Source organism: Gadus macrocephalus, chromosome 23 (genome assembly GCF_031168955.1).
Source record: "Gadus macrocephalus chromosome 23, ASM3116895v1".
NCBI lineage: Eukaryota > Metazoa > Chordata > Actinopteri > Gadiformes > Gadidae > Gadus > Gadus macrocephalus.
Genome location: NC_082404.1, coordinates 3,215,432 through 3,237,591, shown reverse-complemented (window position 1 = coordinate 3,237,591; position 22,160 = coordinate 3,215,432). Strand labels below are relative to the sequence as shown.

Sequence of the window (22,160 nt, the reverse complement as noted above, 5' to 3'; positions counted from 1 at the left end):
AGTGAATAACCCACCAAGGGTTCGGGGTGGCACTCGTTTCAAAAGAAAAGGTGCATTCATGAGTAGACAGTAGTGAAGCTCAGTGGGGAGGCGCTGCTTTGAGACTTGCATTTCCTCATCAGGCAACAAGAGCCAAAATGTGGGTCCCATAATCAGTCTATCAGTCATTCACTATTGTTTTGCTCCAATAGATGAAGTCAAAAGCATCCAACCTCTTCCAGAGTATGCCTACAAATTGCCTACTATTGCCTACAAACATAACAAAAGAAACATTGCAATGACCAAAAGAAAAGGCTAATCTGTTTGTCCAGTAATAGGAAAGGTCAAGCCTAATGGTTCCACTTAACCTTCTAACCCATGGCCCTCACTCTGGGAAAGGCACTTCCAACGGGTGGCCTATACGTCTCTGGTCCGACCCCAGCCTTAAACACCTCCTGAGGCCAGCAAGCCACATCCACAAGCAGCGGCCTGAGTGGACCACCGGTGTGGACTCCAAGGATTACTAGATTACACGCAGCTGGTCAAATAAGGACCTTTTGCCTCCGCTGGGCCGGTGCTCATGCCAGGGCATTCCCTGCTGCTCCCACCTTTGAAGAACTCTTTCCCATGACTGCACACACAAAGAGCCAACGTTTAAAGAAGGAGCCCCAGGCTATAGACACATAGACACACACACACACACACACACACACACACACACACACACACACACACACACACACACACACACACACACACACACACACACACACACACACACACACACACACACACACACACACACACACACACACAACCTGCCATAGGTAGGGGGGCTTAGGCGGTGGACTCCACATGGCCTTGGCCAAAGCCTGTTAGCAGTTTGATCACAAGAACACCAATGAAAGTCAAAGAGATTGTTTGATAGTAATAATGAATTTCAGAGAAAGAAATTGCAAAGCTATCTCGGTGGGCCAATATTTAATTTACGCAGATTGAGACCGTAACTATGTTAGACTTAAAAGCACACCACAACCCAAACTCACAATTCCATCCGTCTATAAGCGCACACACACATAAAACACACACTCAATCTTCTACCCAACGGCCTTGTTACCCTCAATCATGTATCTCCACACTGTTAGCATACGGGTGAGGTTCATAGCGTGGAGTAGTGTCTTTCCCCCTTTGATTAGTCCTTGGAGCTGTCCATCAGTAATAAATAACAGACCTATTTGTCCCCCATTCCTCTTGATATCCCCCTCCCCCGCTGCCCCTCCCCTTCCACTCTCCACCCCCTACTATTGTTGATGAAAGCTGGCATCCCAACTATGCTCTCTGGAAAAGAGAAGGGAAAAACAGTCCCCCAATGTTAGCGGCCAGAGTTAAATGGTGAGGAGGCGTTGGTCCTGGCAGTCAGAGGTGGCTTGCCGTGCTGTTCAGCCTTTGCAAAATAAACTATTAATAAACTCCATCTATGCTGCTCTGGGAGAGCCCCCCTCCCCCACAGATCCCCCTCCTGCACACCTGTCAGAGGAGGAGGGAGTCCTCTCCAGTGAAGCACAAGAGGAGCTTGTTTAGCTTCCCTCCATCCTAATCCTGGGTGAATAGAGTTTGTGCACTTTTAGTCTCTCGCAGCTGACTCCAGCAGAGGCCTTCAGAAACAACATTTGCTTCTAAGGGAAGAGATCATCTCTGTTGTTTCACTTGACAGCAGTAATTGGTTATCATGTACATTCAACCATTTTATTTTAACGAGCAGGATTTGTGATTTGATGGGGAAAAATGTAACTGGGTCTTATTTGTTCAATTCAAACCATCGGCGAATTAAATAAGATATATATATTTAAATCGTATTATTGTTTCGAAATAGATGTAACATAAAAAGACAGAAGTCCCTCTCAAAAACAACCAAGCCATGAGGGGATTTAAAGCCCTGTTTTGTTCCTCAGCTTAATGTCGTCAACGCACAAAGACCAGCTTGGAGCACAGGACTGCCAGCACATTGGTTTGAAGCACTTACGGTCCCTTTGCATGTGATCGGAGAGGGGGGTCATTTGCACGTGTCGGTCTTGCCATAGAAGATCTTAATAGAGAAGGGCCAACCGAGCAAAACAGGAAGCCGAATCCCTCATGAAATGAGCTTTGGAGGCTTTAGGGACAGGGAAAACAACAGGAGGACGAAACAGAAACCAAAACTTGTTCTAACAAATAAACAACATTCACATTATAATATTATTATTGTCTTTATCGTAAAACTGTTAATTGCAGTTCACTTTTGAAGCAATGTAGCATTCTATTATTCATCCTTTTTCTACCTTCATAATTGGTGAATTGACAATGACATTTTATTGTGCGGATATTTCTATCCAAAGTTAATGCAATGAGGCCCATGCTTCACACTGCCTCTATTTAACACAACCCAACCACCCCCACCACCCTCCCCTGGTCCTTGAAAAAACCTCTCCCTCCCCATTATCTCCACCCCTCGACCCTTCCCACAATGCAACCCCCGACAGACACAAGAAGGCCCCTTATCTATCCAGCTTTCGGACGGATAGTATTCGGCCCTTGCTTCGCTTTTACAATCAAATCTGTTGAGCTCCACTTCAATTGGGGCACCCCCCTTCGCCCCAACATAACTGGCAGGTCTTTGGACTGCAGATAGAACCCTGTATTCCCATCCCTCAGCCACCAGCTCCTGTGGGCTTTAACAGGCTATGAGCAGCTCCCAGGGTGGGACTGTTTGAATCTATTCTAAGCATTTTATCCAAAGCGAATTACAACCATCCATTCACACATTCACACACCGACGATGGAGTCAACTTTGTAAGGTGACAGCCAGCTCGTCGGGAGCAGTTTGGGTGATGTGCCTTGCTCAGGGACACCTTGTCACTCAACACAACGAGCACAACGAGAGGACGACGGACATTGAGGAGGTTGTGGATCTAATCAAATTATAATTTATCCATGATACAGAAGTCACTGATTTCGGCAGTTAAAGACTTAATAAATGCATATAACGTATTAACGATCACATAGCGGTACATGTAATCTTGGCTAAACCTAGACAAGTCTCTTAAGCTAATTTTGCAGGAGAAGTTTTGTATTCAGTCTTGACGGCTTTCCATCAAAGAGCCTCTATGGTTATTTGTTCTAATCTGCCTGCGCGATGTGTGGGGAAACTTCTGAAATAGCATTACGTATCTCTCAGAGACTGCAGACACCACTAAAAAAAAAAGAGTACAAGAGTACAAGTTGTTGTTTTACCTGCACAGGCTGCAGTATATCTAAACCGAGCTGCATGATGGGTGTGTACGGTATGTGTGACGCGGTGTGTGGGACCAACAAACGATCTCAACCACAAAGTGACTGCAAAAAAACATGCTAATGTGGTTATACCTGACAACATGTGTCAAGGTGTGCTGAAGCACTATTTTCTCCAATTTATAATTGCAGCGGTGAGGCAGCCATGCAGGAATCCCGAGAACACAGGGAGGGAGAGAGAGAGAGAGAGAGAGAGAGAGAGAGAGAGAGAGAGAGAGAGAGAGAGAGAGAGAGAGAGAGAGAGAGAGAGAGAGAGTTGAGAGACAGAGAGAGAGAGATAGAGGGAGATAGGAGAGAGAGAGAGAGGAGAAACAGAGAGAGGAGAGACAGAGAGGAGAGAGAGAGGAGGAACAGAGAGAGGAGAGACAGAGAGAGGAGAGACAGAGAGGAGGAACAGAGAGAGGAGAGTCAGAGAGAGGAGAGAGAGAGGAGAGAAAGGAGGAACAGAAAAGATTGAGAGAAGAGGCTACCCACTCTTCACAAATTGTACACTGCTGCTGCTGCTGGTTTTTAATACGAGTTTGGACATATTTAGACATGTTACATCAAAATGTCCATTTTCTTCTACTGTCACAAACGTTAACCTATCTGAGCTATGTGATTCATAGTCTTTGAGCTTTTCACCGTTAGTCATTACTTTGAGTCATGCTCCCCATACTTGCGGAATGTTCAGATTCCATCTAGAGGCAGTGTGTAATTTCATGTTGTACTACTTGTTGTTTATACTACAGTCTACAAATAAATAAACTAATATTATTCATTTAAACTTGATCATAGCATGTATAATTTACTCAGCTCTTCTTTACCACTACATCCCTGCAGGGCTCCATTTGCTAAACTTAACATATCTGCATATTGTGGTCAGAAACCGACCACCTGCATCCTGTGCAGAGAGGTTACCAAAAGGCTGTATCCTCACAGTCAGACTTGCTCCATAGCGATATATATTTTTAACGTTTTCTCCTCGTTATATATGAAAAAAATATATGCCCCCAGCCATAAGTCCAGTGACCCCAGGCATGCAGCTTTGCACCATAACATTACCAGGGGGCCTTAAGAAATCCACAAGTTAGAGACCAGGTCAGGACATGGGAGATCCAAGCTAGATTTGATCTTGTAAATACATGTTTGAAGTTATAATGCCTGGTTGTTCTGCAGCCAGGCACATTGACAATGGCTACACTGGTGGCGGCGACCATAAAAGGAGCTTTTTTTGGAGGAAGGAAGGTTCTTAATGCTTTATGTTTGATAGCAGACCCAGAGGGACAGGCCATCTAAACAGAGTGCGGTCTCAGTCATTGAGAAAGCCTTGAAATGGGCACTGAAAAGGAATAAGTGGAGCTAATTTTAGGCTGCCAATTCACAAGGGGTGATTTAGACCACAAATCACAAATACAGCGTTTAGGTTTCCCGAGGTTTCCCACGGCTTTCATTTTCCCACAAAGCTTTGGTATTATGGAGAAGTGCCCCTCCCAGCACTTGAAAAATATATATGTCCTCGAATCTTACTTCATAATGAGTTTGAAGTACTTATAAATATCTAGTTATAGGAAAACATTGTTGAATTAATTTAGAGTTATCAAGAATTGGGAAATAAAAAAAGTAAGTGAAAACAACTCCTAGCCAACAGTGCAGCATTATACATTACACAACATCTGTACGGTGATACAGACCTGTTAATCATCCACACACCCATCGTTTACAGTCACACAGTAGTGTGGAAGTGGAAGAAGCTCTCACATGAGGTCATCAACACTCCCAAGGTGTCACAGCTCCCTTAAAAAAGATAAATGCACGTTGTCCCTGCGCTCCACGCAGCTGACGCGACGGAAGGGAGGGGGGGGGGGGTGTGTATGAGTCATATTGTGGCAGCATGGGTATCAGTTAAAGTGTGACTAATGGTGGACTTATCCATGGTGACCAGTTGAGCAAACCTCCTCCGGTTTAACAATGCGATGCGGAAAGCAGGGTCGTAAAAACCGGACTGTGTTCGAATGGACAATCGTCATAAACTGCTTTCATTATATTGGACATCTTACATGAATGAAAAAAACACAAAATAAATACTTAGAGGATGATACTTAGAATATACTTTTTTTTTAAATGACCAAATACAAAAATAAATAAACAGTAAGATTGTAACTCGTGGAATAACCACCACCAGTACCGCCACCAACCCTACCCAAACACACACACCACCAACCGACCTCACACTACAGGCCAGCATTATCAGAAGATACATAGCACTGTGGTCCCCTGGCAGACACTGAGCAGCCAATGGTACCGTGTATCGCTCGGTGTCCCTACACACTGCATTCTTGGTGTTAAAAGAAAGTCAGCCGCAAAGGAAGACACCAGAGAAACAAATGGGTGTTTGTTCCGTAGGAATGCAGAGTATGTAAGGCAAAGGGGGTAGAGTGAGATAGTGGTTGAGGAGGGGTATCAAAGTCGTCTTGCTTTGGGGAGCTAGCCCCTCACCAACCAGAATGATGAAGACTTTCAAAACTATTTGCTTAGCAAACGGCTAGATCCTGTGTCACATGCCAATATTTAACCTTATTAAAACTGCACTCTGGTTCGGTCATCGAAATGCAAAACCTTTAATTACAGAAACGAGGGCTCCGTTGGGCACATTTGTGTCTCGGCAAGAATTAGAGAGATGTAAAACTCCCCCGTTTGGTCTATTTCCCGTAATCCTAGTGCCATGAGTTACATTATACTGGATACAAACTAGGACTTGAAGTAAAAGTAAACTACTACCATGAGCCCAGTGCAGATTTACAGCGAGCACCTTATTCTACACACACACACACACACACACACACACACACACACACACACACACACACACACACACACACACACACACACACACACACACACACACAAGGGAACAACATTAATATTAGCACAACTCTAGCTTGAAACATGAGCCAGCCTTATAATCTATCGTCAGAAATGTTGAAGACAGATGTATTTATTCTCGCCCATCTTACGGTCCTATCTCGCTGCAGACGGTCTCACTGTTTAAATCGCCAGCTCTGCTTCCCTGAGCAAACCGCGCCGGTGTTGTTGTCATTGTTAAATGGCTGACGCACAAAAGCCATAATTTTCTGCTTGGCGGAATAGAAGCAGGATATTACCACCGGTCACACACACACACACACACACACACACGCATACATGCATACACGCATACACGCACACAGACACACACATACACACACACACACACACACACACACACACACACACACACACACACACACACACACACACACACACACACACACACACACACACACACACACACACACACACACACACACACACACAACAGACACGCACACAGCTCTGTATGCCGCAAAACCACATGGGACAAAAGGTTTTGCTTTTGTTTTTGTGTTCCCCCTCCCCCCCTCAAATTAAGACATACTAGGAGACATATTTGAGGATATAATAGATTTTTTTGTCACGCTAATCCACCACGAGCAGGAGATGTTTTTCAAGAGAACCCCTCCACCGCCTCGGAGTCTTACCGTCCACAACAAAGGAGCTGATCCCCGGCCCTCCAGGTCACCATGCGTCCTCCGTGACCCCGGCCCCGCGTCTGCACAACGAGCCCGTCCAACGCCTGACACGGTGCCTCAGTCAGCACCCCCACTGGCCCATGTTCACCAGCCTACTCACGTCCCTATAGCCCACGGTCACTCGTCGACCAATGCACACAACAACAGTTTAGAGGCAACAGTTGCTTATTACAGGCAAACAAACTGAGAAATCTTCCTGCCCCGGAGTTTACTCCACCAGAGACCGGCCAGTGTGAGGGCCATCGGCTACGGAGAAACAAATGCAAGTTTGATGTGAAAAAGGAAAAAAACGTCTTAGTAATAAACAAACAACCGTTAATGGGAATGGCCAAGAGGACCCCCCTCCAGTTCACCAACCCCTGGGAACAAACCCCCAGTGGATGTGGCTATTCTTAACATGGGAAAATAGCATCGTGGCCAAGAGCGAGCGGCCTGCGTGTCTGAAGATGCCTCCCATACAATGGGTGTCAGACTCACACGGGTGACCGCAGACACCGCGCCGGTGGGAACCCACCCCCGACCCCCCAGGACAGAGACAATATGGTCATAAGTGTGTGTGTGTGTGTGTGTGTGTGTGTGTGTGTGTGTGTGTGTGTGTGTGTGTGTGTGTGTGTGTGTGTGTGTGTGTGTGTGTGTGTGTGTCTCTAATCTGTATTTTGTATATCACCCTCCTGCCTGCTGCCCTATGAAGATAAGCAGTGAACCAGAGCCCTAACTGGCTCAATATGATCAGCCTCATCATGGGGGCGATTAACTGATGTGCACTTCCACTGTTTACTGCAAGGAAATAACAATAATTTTGCAAATGAGCGCTTTCCTGTAGTTAGCCTCAATAATCTGCAGTCACGTGGAGTAGATTGGAGTGGGTAGAGAGGGAAAGCCAGACCACCATGTTTTCAATCCTGTATGTTATATTGGTTATATTTTGCCTTGACTAATGGGATGAACAATATCCACGGGGTGGTGTCTTCTAGGCTGCTGTACTACCAACACCTTGCTATTTAAAGTGTTAGCTTGAACCATGTCGTGAACATGTTTGACTCTGACAAGGAATACAAAGCACTGCAAAAGGCAACACATCATAACAAAACTATCATAATACGATCAGAGATATAATTAGTTATAATACGTATAGTTATAAGAAATAGTTATAATTAGATATTGCATGACAATGTATTTCTCAGAGTCCTAACCAGAGGTTGAGATTACAGTATCCATGCAGCTTTCACGTTTGAGTCATGTTTGCATTCCATCATTGTACAACCACAAAGAAACACTTCTGATCAACTCCTTTGAACAGAACCAGAAGTATGCCACCCGCCAGAATGAATGAGTGCATGAATAAAAAAGTATGCCATCCCACAAGAGACCTAGAGATGACATACAGCACTTGATCTGTATGGATGATGGAGACAGAGAGACACTCAAAAGTCCCTTACGCATGAAACAGCCAGACCTGTTCAAACCCTGGTGAAACAGCCAGACCTGTTCAAACCCTGGTGAAACAGCCAGACCTGTTCAAACCCTGGTGAAACAGCCAGTCCAGGTCAAACCCTGGTTGAACAGCCAGACCTGTTCAAACCCTGGTGAAACAGCCAGACCTGTTCAAACCCTGGTGAAACAGCCAGTCCAGGTCAAACCCTGGTTGAACAGCCAGACCTGTTCAAACCCTGGTTGAACAGCCAGTCCAGGTCAAACCCTGGTTGAACAGCCAGACCTGTTCAAACCCTGGTTGAACAGCCAGTCCAGGTCAAACCCTGGTTGAACAGCCAGACCTGTTCAAACCCTGGTTGAACAGCCAGTCCAGGTCAAGCAGACATGGCCCTCTCTAACCTCCAGGGACAAAGCCTCCTCAGGATTGCTTCATGGTCTGAGGGTGTTGGAATCCAGAGTATTGTAGCACTAATAGGAGGCGAAACCGAGCAAATACCTTTCCATCTCACACAGGAACACATGCATTTGTTCACTGGTATATTGACCTGCGTAACACATAGCAGGTGTAGCTCACGCGATCTTTGCTTTTGCTCTATCTAGAAAAAGGGATCTATGACTATTGAATTATAATCTATTACACATTACAATGGATGTCTGTCAGATCCTCACATGTCCCTCATACATAAAGATCAACACTGATCTTTTTTTTCTTTTTTACAAACTCACTCTCTCTCCCTCTCCCTCTCCCTCTCTCTCTCTCTCTCTCTCTCTCTCTCTCTCTCACTCTCACTCACTCCCGCTCTCTCACTCCCGCTTTCTCGCTCTCGCTCTCACTCACACTCTCGCTCAGTCTCTCAAGCACACACAGACAGATAAGGTTGGTTGACTGACCGTTCAGCCAAGGCCAGAACTGTACAAAACAGGTAAAGGGTCTGGGAGGGGGGAGGGTAAATCCACAACACTATATTTGTTGTTGTCCCTTACCTTCAGAGGAGAACACTTCCTTTAGATGCAAGAGAACGTCAGCAAACCTGCGCACGTCGCTCACCAGCTGCATGATATAGTCGGGGTTAGCAGTGGCTGGTACTTCCGAGCCCTCAGAGCCATGGTTAGCAGTGCTCGGGGCCCGGGTCTTGGACCCTCTGCCCGGTGGGCCAGACCCGAAGGGGCCCGCACTCGACACAGACCCAGCCACGGTGGTTGTACCAACGCTCGTTGAGTTTGGGAAGAAGTGCGTGTTGGAGAAGCGGGGTATGGACAGGGAGAGCTTTGCTGCTCCCCCACCACCTATTCCTTCTCCTCCTCCACCGCCTCCGCTGCTCTGCCGCAGCATGGCCGCCAGCATGTCCGGCGGTCTGGGTTGACCCCAAAGCTTGACCTGCGAGACCTCCAACTGGCTCAGGCCCGATGGTGTACCGGAGTAAGGATGTGTAGACCTATTCCTTCCAAAACATAAGTAAAGAGAGAACAAAAATTTCTCTTAGATCCAACACGAATGTTTTAGTAATGGAAATGGCAATTTTTGTCCAATATGGAAATATTGTTTGTCCGCTTTCTTAGCTTTAGGCCTACGATTAACGGTGTTGTACCTAAGCAGGTGGCCCACGTTAATCAGAGCCAAGAGAGCATCTCTACATGAGAACCATATGTATAGTGGCAAGATACGTTTATCGGAGTCAGGGATCCCGTATAGATGAGCACTGCACTGTATCATACCTGATCACTTATAATTAAACATTACAATCAGTGCGTCATCTCACAGACCTTCTAGACACAAACGAAATCAGGTCAACCCTTATATGAAAACGATGTAGCAACACACTGATTCAACGAACACATATTTGTATGCATGAGAGTTGTTTTAAACAACTGTCTGTACGTTGACCACCAACAAATCAAACCCCAGTTGTTTGGCGAATATATATATATATACATATATATATATATATATATATATATATATATATATATATATATATATATATATATATATATACGTGTTTGGATCGTTGTAATTTACAAACCTGCTGTTGAATCCTGAAACATTGCAACAGGAAGAGTCTTATTGGGGTAACGGTGAGTCTGTCTGAAAGGGAGACGCGGCTTAATCCAGCTGTATTAGCGGTACCCCTCACCGGTCAGTCGGCTCCGGATCAACACCACTGGCTGTGCGGACTTTAGCAGCACCGCCGGCCGGTACACTGAACTCTAGAGTGGATGGAGCTCCTCGGCTAACCACGTGATTTAGAGGATAACTTGTGATTTGCGGAGGGAGGAGAATTGGGGGCGGGGATTAGAGTGTGTCCCTCCCATCACAAACAGGTGTCTTATTTGGTACAGCAGTCTTTCCTTCTTCAATGCAAAGTTGAATTCAAAGTTATTACAGTTTGATCTTATGCAATTATTAGGCGCAGGGTATTACATTCGTTACGAAATCTGAACCCTAACCCTATTAAAATGTAGGTTTCTAGTTTTAAATCAGTCCAGATCTTCCCGAAAGTATATATTGAGGAATGTATTGAGGGTTTCTGTGTAACCTATGTAGGCTAACCTATTAGAGAAAATAGGCATACAATAAATGTGGTCCATGCCTATACAAAAGGCTGCCTGGTCTGCTAGCTTACATTACTAAAGAATGTAGGCCTACAAGTTGAACAGAACACTGTCTAGGCGTATTGCCCTCATAATATAGGCTGAACAGAGACATAGAGAGCCGATTATCTGGTACTTCAGGGGCCTTTCACCGAGGAAACATGGCAGAGCCTCGATGTATTTATATCGCTATAAACAGACAAATACAATTAGGTAACTACTTTATCATTCTTCGAAAATGCAATTTATTAACATTATTCTTTTGGTGGTATTTTTCGGATAAAATGTGTCATTGCCAGGCCTATAGGAGGGCTATTTATTTAGGCTCACAAGTCAGGACCTGTAACCTAAGTAAGGTATTGAACTACTGTATTTTAGTCGGCTGCAGACCGCCAACTGTTAGGTCAGGGAAGTGGGCCTCAGTCGGACAGGGTTGGGAGCCCCGGCCCTAATGTTGCGAAAGGAAATTAGGTTGAAAGTGCATTTTCCTTGTGTATGGCTCCCTCGTGTGTTGTTTTAAGGTAACAATTCTAGGGGGTGGAGAAGGAGCTGATTATCTGAAGTGTATTTTCCTTGTATATGGCTCCCTCCTGTGTTTTTTGCAGGTAATGATTCTAGGGGATGGAGAAGGAGCTGATCATCTGAAGGGGCCTGGGCAGAACAGGAGGTGAATGTCTGTAGGGGGAGAGGGAGGAGGTGAGTGGCTATCTCCTTCTATGTGGAGTTTGTATGTTGTCTCCAAATGCCACGGGGTACCCTGGGCCTTTAAAAGTATTAGGCCCAGGGTTTAAAAGTATGTCAGGTCTCAACAGAAGCGGCCATGAAGTTCCTGACAGAATTGACAGAGAAGGCTGATCTAATGGCGTCGTTTCCAGAACGGGACTTTTAACTTCAGATGATTGGACTGCCATCTGAACCCTGTTCATATCTCCCAGGCTCTCTGCCGTTTCCACCTAGAAGTTCTGCTAAAGAATAGAAGCACGGCTGGATCTGAGATAACATTTTATGTGCCATTGATAGGTTTCCAAAATCACATAATTCCATCAGGCTTCCATGTTGGCCACTTTCTGGGGGGGGGGGCTGTTGCATCACAGTGTGTGGATGGGTATAAGGTAGACGCCTAGGACGAGGGTGTCTGTACGTCTGTAGGATGAAATGTCTGTAGATCTGTATGTCTGCCTGTAGGTTTGTAGGTCTGTCTGTAGGTCTGTGTGTCAGGGCCAGCAGACACTCAGGTTTGGCCTCCTGCCTAACTGAGCGTTGTCTGAAGCCACTGATGGACCAAGTGGTCGGTTGACCCCAGGGTTCACTATGACCTGAAGTGAAGTGTGACAGACCAGTTTATAGAATTGGGAACATTTTGGGTATATTTTTATGTTTGTTCCAAAATGAGTCCCCTATTACGGTGGAGCTGAGCATTCACCAAATAAAAAAAAGTTTCACACCTTATCTAGCCGTTAGCACACCAGGATCTCCTAATTACGACATCAGTATCTCGGTAACTTTTTTTTTTGGTGAATGCTCAGCGCCACCGTACCCTATAATGTGACAACTTATTGTTTAAACACATATAAACCCACACAAACATCCCCCCCGACATACACATGCAAACACACACACACGCACACATATACACACGCACAGACCTACACAAACACGCACACACACACAGTGATTCACAGAATATAATGTGGCTATATGGTGTCATAAGGCCATTCCAGCAGCCTGTAGGATGAGAGTTCCATCTGAGGCATTTCAAGTTAGACGAGCAAAGAGATAGCACAATTATAATTCAGCAGTGAACTATTATTTTAGATATCTCGAGATAACTTGAACCCTTCTCCGAGGGCAAAGAGAGCATGCTCTGCTGGCCTAGTGTTCGGCGTATGGTACGTAATCAGAGCGCCAGAGAAGAACATCATTAGATGACCTTCAATGTAAGAATCCAACGGATTGCCGTCTAAGATAAGGTGTGAATGCTTCTACTGATGTTCTAGTGTCAACTTCAAGTTCAAAATACTTTATTGTGCAGTATAGTATACAAATCCAAGTCACAAACAATCACACACACAATAAAAAACACGATACAATCAATAAATTAGGAATTTATGGGACAAAAATGTGTTCCTTCTTCTGTCAACAGAAAAAGGTTTATCCTGAAGCAGTTGAGGATGATCCTACAAGTTGCCATCAGGAGAGGTACCACCATGTCTTTCCTCACCTTGAGTCCATCTATGGCATGTTCTCAAAGTGCGGCCCGCGGGCCAATGGCGGCCTGCCGAAACATTTCCATGACATACAGATGTAAGTTAAAAAAAAAAGAACTAATTATTATATCAATATTAATTTAAACAAAAATAAATAAATATAAAGAGAAAAGTCGACTCTCTAGCTTTCAATTAAATACAAATACATGCACAATTTTCTTACCTCAAGGACGTGAAGCATAGCCTCACTAGCATGTCCTAAACTCTTAGGTGGAACCACAGGTGATGGGAACATGTCTGGCAAAGCCTTCAGCATGGTGAGTGACTGCTTTACTGTTATAAAGTAGTCTCATTGTTTTCCTGCAGCCAGTTATTAAACAAACATTAATGCTTTTACGGAATTATCCATTATCAGTCGGTATTCATTTAACCTTTATTTATACTCGAGAGATCAAATGAGGGGTGACCCTCATTTGCAATGATGTCGAGTCATTCACCTTGTCCAGCAGTGGAGGCCTCATGATTTTTTTGAACACTCCATAAAACTGAGCCTTTGCATTTAAGTCCCCCCACCGGGTCTTCATTTCAGTTATGAAGTGGGAGTCCCCTCGATTGAGGATCCGCTAGAGTTAATCCTTTAGCTAACACACAGACAGACATAAGATAAAGAAAATGTTCAATCTAAATTATAATTAAAATCTGGCTATAAAACTATATGACAGTAAAAATATGGGGACCAAAACTAATAAATTAAATTGACAAATAGGTAAAAAAGGTTGTTCTGTAAGAACAACCTGAAGGAACCAAAACATCAAACCGCTTAGCTGAACCCCCTGATATAAAAAATGCAAGTACCAAGGACTGTCATTGACAGAGCTGGCTTCAAAGCCAGCTCTGAGTGTAACAGCGGGCACCTTGAGTCAGAGCTAAACTTTCTCTCATGTCCAAAGCACCAAACTTTAGGGGAGAAATATTTCCCAAAAGACATTCTGAATTTGAATCGAATGACTCAATCAGTTTACTGGACAAAACCTCAAATGTGAAATTAGTGCAGCAAAATTAATCTCTTAATGCCATAACTTGAACACAAACCATTGAAACTCATATGAAAACAGAAAATGTATAATTCAATTCAATTTTATTTGTATAGCCCTTAATCACCATTACAGTCTCAAAGGGCTTAACAGGCCAAATATTTGTGACACCCCCCTTTACCCATGCCCCCACACGGGCAAGAAAAAACTCCCTTGAATCAGCAAGGAAGAAATCTTGAGAAGAAACGCAGTGTAGGGGATCCCTTCTTCCAGGGATGGTCAGGAGTGAAATGGGTGCCACAATTGACACACAGGTAAATACATGCACATCATATAAAAATGGTGATGGGGTTCTGGCCGGTTATCCATGAGGAGAGTCCAGGCATCCAGTCCAGCACCCGCAACACGCTAGAACTGACAGAATAGTGAATTAGAACGGAAAAGTACATAGTGGGAATGTATAATGTAATAAGAAAAGCACAAGCAAACAGAGTAGTCTTCACTTCTCATCTGTTGTTTTCACACTCCAAATGCAAGATTATAGAGGTGCGTTTTGAGCTTCCCTTTGAATAGCTCCACAGAGTCAGCTTCCCTGATCGCTGATGGCAGCCTATTCCATAGAAAGGGGGCTCGATAGGCAAATGCTCTCTGTCCAGCCGATTTCTTTTTAAACTTCGGCAGTGAAAGAAGGCCGGCTCCCGAAGACCGGAGGGACCGAGAAGGACTATAAGGAATGATCAGGTCCTTCAGGTACGATGGAGATAATCCATGCAAGGCTTTATAGGTTAGCAATAGCACCTTAAAGTCTGATCTGAAAGTTATTGGTAGCCAGTGTAGAGAGGCGAGAATAGGTGTAATATGATCAAACTTTCTCGTTCTGGTCAGCAGTCTAGCTGCCACATTGTGTACCAGCTGTAGACTTTTTGTGGTAGAGTTCGGTAATCCCGAGAACAGTGCATTGCAATAGTCCAGTCTTGACGAAACAAATGCATGAATCAGTGTCTCTGCATCCACTGCAGATAACATTGGTCTGATTCTTGCAATATTTCTCAGATGGAAAAAGGCAATTCTAGTTATGCTTCTTATATGCTGGTCAAAGCATAATTGAGGGTCAAACAGGACACCAAGATTTCTGACGGATGCACTCTGTGGGATGGCGAAGCCATCCAACCACAGAGAGACATCCTCAAACTTTTCCCGGTCCCGCTTCGAGCCGATAATCATCAGCTCTGTCTTCCCAGTATTAAGCTGTAGGAAGTTTTGTGACATCCAGCCCTTCACAGCAGCCAGACAGGACTCAACCCTTTGAATCTGGGCCGAGTCCCCGGAATCTACAGGAATGTAGAGCTGGGTGTCATCCGCATAGCAATGGAAACTAATTCCGAAGCCGCGGATAACGTCACCCAGGGGAAGCATATAAATTGCAAAAAGTAATGGACCAAGAACCGACCCTTGTGGTACGCCAAAGCGCAATTTACAATGCTTTGATTCTGCACCCTCATGAAGCACAAATTGGGTTCTATCTGTGAGGTACGATTCAAGCCAACCAAGAGCCGTACCCCCGAAACCAACATAGTGTTCAAGACGGTGAAGAAGAGTGCTGTGGTCGATCGTATCAAACACAGCGCTCAGATCCAACATCACAAGCATTGTGCTTGTATTTTTATCCAAAGCTAAAAGGATGTCATTTACAACTCTTGTAATAGCAGTTTCAGTTGAATGGAAATTCCTGAACCCCGACTGGAAAGGTTCGAAGAGATTATTCCTTGTCAGATAATCAACGATTTGCTTTGCTACAATCCTTTCCTGTACCTTGGACAAGAAGGGCAGATTCGATATAGGCCGATAGTTCCTGACTAATTCAGGATCTAGGCCAGGCTTTTTGAGTAGCGGTTTTAACACCGCAGCCTTGAAATTGGAAGGAACAATTCCTGTTGAAAACGAAAGATTCATAAGCGAGAGGATAACAGGCCCCACCGTTGGAAGAAGTTCCTTAAGAACCCTGGAAGGGAGAGGATCCAACATACAAGTTGTTGGCTTTGAGGCCTTTATCACCCTTTCAAGTTCCACCAATGAAATTGCCTTAAACTCCAAAAGAGTTGCGTCAGAGTTCACCATCCTACTTGGCAGAACCCCATCCTGCCCCACAGGATATGTAGGATTAGCCGCACGGCAAGCATCAATTTCCTCTCTAATTGATTGAATCTTATTCTCAAAGAAATCCATGAATTCACCTGCCACGATCGAGGAGCCTACGGTCTGTTTCTGTTTCTGAGTGAGACTCCTCACCGTGTCAAAAAGAAATTTAGGATTATTTCTATTCAAATTAATGATACTAGAAAAGTAGGCGTTCCTGGCAATAGTCAGCGCACCCTTATAGGTGATCAGACTATTATGCCATGCCATGAAAGACCTCAAGTTTAGTCGAGCGCCATTTGCGTTCAAGGATCCTGCAGTTTCGCTTCAAAATGCGCGTTTCTGCATTAAACCAAAGGGCTGGTTTTTTCAATGTTCGTTTTTTAGTTACGTGCGGAGCAACTAAATCAATGGCAACAGACAAGGCAATGTTGAGGTCATCAGTAAGGCACTCCACAGAACCACTATAGTTACAGAGAGGTGCAAGTGAACCAGATAACTTATCTGCCATAGCTGTAATGGTTGCAGGTGTGATGCGGCGACAGCTGAAAGTAGCTTGCTGATCGTCGCAGGGGCAGGATACCACCACCTGGAAAGTGAGCAAAAAGTGGTCTGATAAAGCTGAGGTGTAGGAAGAGACCACTAGCTGTGAAATGTCTACACCGCGGGTCAGAACGAGATCCAGCGTGTTTCCACCGATGTGGGTTGGGTGCTGGACGAGCTGTTTGAAGCCAAGCGTATCTGTAATGGACAGAAAAGCCCTTGTGAGGGCATCAGACGGGTTATTCACGTGAATGTTGAAATCCCCAATAAGCAAAATATTGTCTGAATATGTAGCCAAATCAGCAGAAAGTCAGAAAACTCATCAACAAAAACTGAATACGGTCCTGGGGGACGGTATACTACAGCTAAAACAAAAGAGTCTGGAACTCGTTTTGCTTCTCGGGGAGCTGAGGTGCAGAGCGCTAGCACCTCAAAGGATCTGAAAATATATCTATTCTTTGGCTTTAAATTAAGCTTAGAATTAGATATCAGGGCTACTCCACCACCTTTCTTAACTTCTCTAGATACTTGGGTGCTAACGTAATGGGGTGGAGTAGCTTCGTTTAGGGCTAGAAACTCATCTGGTTTTAACCAGGTTTCACAAAGCCCCAGTATGTCGATCTTTTTATCAATAATTAGATCATGGACCAAGAGCGCCTTCGATGAAAGCGACCTTATGTTCATGAACCCTATTCTGAGTGCTTCCTTTTTTATTATTTTCAGAGGGAGTCCGGTTAACACTCAGCTCTGAAGCGGTCAAGGGGATGCCGCGGTTTCGACATACTGGTTGCGGCCCTCGTCTGCGGGTTTTACACCTCGAGACAGCGCGAGGCCGCACCACCGTACATATAGGTACAGCGTTATTTTCAGAGGGAGTCTGGTTAACACTCAGCTCTGAGGCGATCAGTGGGATCGCCAGAGTTGGACATACTGGTCGCGGCCCTCGCCTGCGGGTTTTACACCTCGAGACAGCGCGAGGCCGCACCACCGTACATATAGGTACAACACTCTCTGAAACAAAAACAACACGCTCTGAAACAGTTGGTGCAATAGATACTGGTTCAGCTAACCCATCTGCTGTTCTAGACTCTGCAACGTAAACTATCATGTTGCTAGCAGGTTTGCTAAACTCCTGCAGCCCAGCGTGCTGTGAGTGGATGAGTCACGCCAGACTAAGACATCTATCTATGTTTTTTGACATAATTGAGGCGCCTAACCCAGTAGGGTGTAGGCCGTCTCTCATGAGCACACCAGGGCGACCCCACAGGGAGGGCCAGTTATCTATGAAACCAAAGCCCTGCTCTGAGCTATATAGGGCCAGCCAGCGATTTAGAGACAATGATCTACTATAACGCTCATCATTACCCTTATCGGGTAGAGGGCCAGAGAGAATTAATCGATGCCGACACATCTTTCTGGCGAAGTCACAAAGCCTAGCTATGTTGCTTTTTGTGACCTCAGTTTGTCTTGTCCTAGCATCGTTGGTGCCGACATGAACTACAATGTTGTCGAAACTAGTGTCGGTGTTTGGTGCATCTAATCTAACTCTGTATGAGGTCTGACCGCATGTCAGCACCCTAAGTTTAGCTTCAATGTCGGGAGCCCTGGCCCCGGGTAGGCAAATAACTGTCGCTGGCGAGTGTAGCCTAACTTTACGTGTAACAGAGTCACCTATGACTAGCGTTTCTACCCCCGCGTTTCGACTAGCGTTTCTACTTTTCTTTTTGATACTAATAAATAAAATAATTATTTAGGTGTATCAGAAGCACATTTTTGGAAATGTATGTTTTATATTTATATACAATAAATATTTGAATGCAATAGATATATTTGAGTCATTTACTGTATTTTGTCTATACATAAATCATGATAAACATATGTTATATGGCACAATTAGGCACAAATTTTCTTCTGATTCCATATTGTCACACTATTTGCGATTTGGTCTAGTGTTAACCAGGCTTAAGAAGCATATAGGGCTTTATACATTGAATAGATTTGCTAACATGATCCAGTTCTCTGAAGCAGGGATAAGCTTGAAGGATCTTGGTAGGCCTGTCCTGCTCCTTAGAGACATCAGAGTCAACTAGAAAATGCATTTCCTGCAGAAAATGCGGAAAGTGCTGTAGTACAAAGTGAGGTTGAAAATATTTTTTAATAAAGCCACATAGATTAAGAAATAAAGAAACGTTCAATGGCTTAAATCAAGTGAAGGGATTTGAACAAAAGTTCAAAAGTCTAAATGGAGTAAACAATGTAAACATGCTTACCGTTTAAGAAAAAGTAAACGGTTGGAAACAAATAAACTGACGGCTGAATGAAAAGCGCAAAGCATTGCTAAAAAGGCAGAAATGTAAAAGGTCAAATGCATTGCCCTGCACACACGCACGTGTGCACACGTGCGCGTGTCTTTAAGAGAATAGCGAGCCGGTGCGTGATTAAAAGCAGCTCAATAGAGTGGGGAAAAACCGCCCAATCTGGCAACACTGCCTGAACGTCCTCCAAAAGTAGCCCAATCCGGCGAGAAAAACTGCCCAATCTGGCAACACTGCTGAACGTCCTCACCAGTGACGGCTGGTGGTGATTTTGGGTGGGTGGGCTAACAAATGCATTACATTTATCAATACTTCACAGGGCTCCAGACGCCATGAGGCCACCTTTATATCTCTGTTCATAACTTTCATACAATGTGAATGATTTTTAAACAAGAATAAGGTGTAGAGAAATGCGTGTCTTTATTTGAAGCACAAGTATAAATAAAAAGAAAAATAAGGTGTTTAAAGTAGAGCTGTCAAGCGATTAAAATATTTAATCGTGATTAATCGCATTAATGTCATAGTTAACTCACGATTAATCGCAAATTCTTTTTCTATGCTAAATATCCCTTGATTTCTTTGTCCCATAATTCTTCTCATTTTAATTCTCTTATCAACATGGTGAAGTGCATCGGCTTGCCTTGTGCAAATGATTTTTTATTGATAACAACATTGGCATATACTGATCAAAACAGGACGATACAAAAAAAGAGCCTATAGTGCAATTAAACGACTGCTTTGAACAAATGTCATTTGAACATAGCAGTCAGGCTACTGCTTCTTTGCTTTGAGCCAAAGAAAAAAAAAAATATATATATATATATATATATTTTTTTTAAATAAAAGAATTGCGTTAATCGCGCGACAATTTTTTTAACGCTGTTAAAATTGGTTTGCGTTAACGCCGTTAATAACGCATTTAACTGACAGCTCTAGTTTAAAGTGCTTCACTGAGCTGAAATTGAAAATTTCGAACTAAACCACTAAGCAAAATAAAACTTTTTTTGTGCTTAAAGTATTAAACAATTAAAATGTTGACGGTATCCCTTTGCGCAAAATGCGGCTGTAGACGATCACACTCTTTGGTAGAGACGTCTGTGTCGCCGTCAATCATGAAGGACATTTATGTGGCGTTTCCGACGTCCGCAGCTGTCTTTTGCTTTTTTTGCTTTTGCTGTCTTTTTTAAGGTGTTGCCTATTACCGCAATGAATTGTGCACATGCCATCTCATTGCTATACGTCGGGTAGACGTTTAACCAATTTTTCTTCATGAGAATAATTTCAGATTTAAATTTGATGAATGGCAGCTCCTCTTTGGCAATGATGTATGCAACATTAAATTTGATAATTTCCGATTCGAGAAACGTATTGTTACTGCCTGTCGCTGAAATGCAGCTGGGAGAGGGGCCACTTTCTCTACACACTTGTCACGTCATGTTGGGTTATTTAGACATATGCTTTTTTAATGTTTCGATACAAAACGTAGTTGACACGCTTACAAATGCACTATTGGCCTATGTCGCTCAACAATTGTAGACCGGTATTTCAGTTCAAGTCTTGACCGTGTTAACTGGTGACCCTCGGCAATAAAATGTCAAAAACATTCCAATCTCATTCGTTTTTGGAGTGTAATAGGAAGAAACTTGTCACGTAGAACCGTTTTAAGCCGAAATAAATGGAAAATGAATGTTTAAAATATGATACATTACGGGATTCGAATTCATACCATTGTGGGTATGAAATATAACAAACCGCAATTCCATTCCATTGTGCCGTTGACCCACTAGGGAATTCTACGCCGTAGTATAGTAAAATTCACAAATTCTTGAAAACAGGAAAGGCAGCCAGATCAACTTGTGACCCTACTATCCATGTAGTTAAGACCATGCATTGGTCGTGTTTCAAAAAAATAAGACTCCTTTAAATCCAGTTAATCAAAACCTAATGTTGTGTTTCCCTCCACTGCTTGAAACTAGCCAAAAACACTGTTATGCGCTCATTCTATCATTCGGTCGCCTGATGTGGTGTTGTTGTCCCCTTTTACTGGATCAAGCAGCGACTTCGGAAATCAATGTGACGCAAGGCGATAACACTTTGAGACACAACGTTTATTCAAATCAACAAAGCATATGTACATGTTGCCCAAGGGATGACAATTGCCTGACTCCAGTTATTTCAGTAAAGTAGCCTAAACGAGCACAAAAGTGCCACACACCGTTCAAATAAGAATAATTATTCACAGTGTCAGACATCGAAGTAGAGATTATTTGAACACATTGATAAATTACATGATACATGATACAAATCCCAACAAACAGAAAGACTAGGATTTTGGAACAAAGGAGGGATTGCATTGGCGCTTTTCTGAGTGGCCATACATTCATGGGGTTAACAGACGCTTTTATCCAAAGTGACTTACAATAAGTACATTTCTCAGAAGAAACATAAATAATATCTCCCTTTCGGTACAGTAAGTCTGTTCATAGAACCAAGTGCCAAGCATTAACAATCGCAAGGTTAACCCATTTGCTGTACCTATAAAACAAATAAATAGCCGTAATAAATAAATAATAATAAAAAAAAAATGCAAGAGCCTTCCTCCTGTGGCTCATTGGCAGGCTGGACAAAGAAATTGGATATCAATGTTGGGCCTTCCAACACACACCCAATGGAACCACAGTGCACACTGTGTGCATTCAATCTGAAAGAAGGTAGATCAATTAGATATTTGTTTTACTAAAGAATGCACTTTAGACTTTACTTTAAAGGCTGACTACCCAATGGTCCACGGGTGCCTCCGAGGGGCTGCTTTCTTCCCCACAAAAACGGCAAAGTTCTGTCAGGTCATCTGCTAATCAGGGCTCCAGACTAACTTTTCTTTGGGTGCACCAGCACGTATTTATGGTGCACAAGTTTTGAGTTGTTGAGGGGGGGGGGGGGGGGCCTTGGACCGTGCCTGCCTTGCGCTGAGTTGTTGACGGGGGGAGGGCGGTGGCAACCGGG

The 22,160-nt window shown here is 43.9% G+C and overlaps 1 protein-coding gene across 3 annotated transcripts in view; it reads right to left on the bottom strand.

Moving 5' to 3' along the window:
- LOC132452709 (rho GTPase-activating protein 29-like) overlaps positions 1 to 10,547 on the bottom strand; it is a 42,623-nt gene extending 32,076 nt beyond the window's left edge. Inside the window, exons 1-2 of one of the 3 annotated variants that reach the window (XM_060045451.1) lie at positions 10,355 to 10,547; positions 9,315 to 9,772 (exon numbers count right to left, since the gene is read on the bottom strand). In XM_060045451.1, the coding sequence (XP_059901434.1) occupies positions 9,315 to 9,675 (361 nt within the window). In that variant the 5' untranslated portion in view covers positions 9,676 to 9,772; positions 10,355 to 10,547. Of the gene's footprint in view, positions 1 to 6,845; positions 7,397 to 9,314; positions 9,773 to 10,354 lie in introns of those variants that run through there. The other 2 variants (XM_060045452.1, XM_060045455.1) reach the window with 2 other exon arrangements.
- Between the last annotated feature and the right edge of the window lie 11,613 nt (positions 10,548 to 22,160).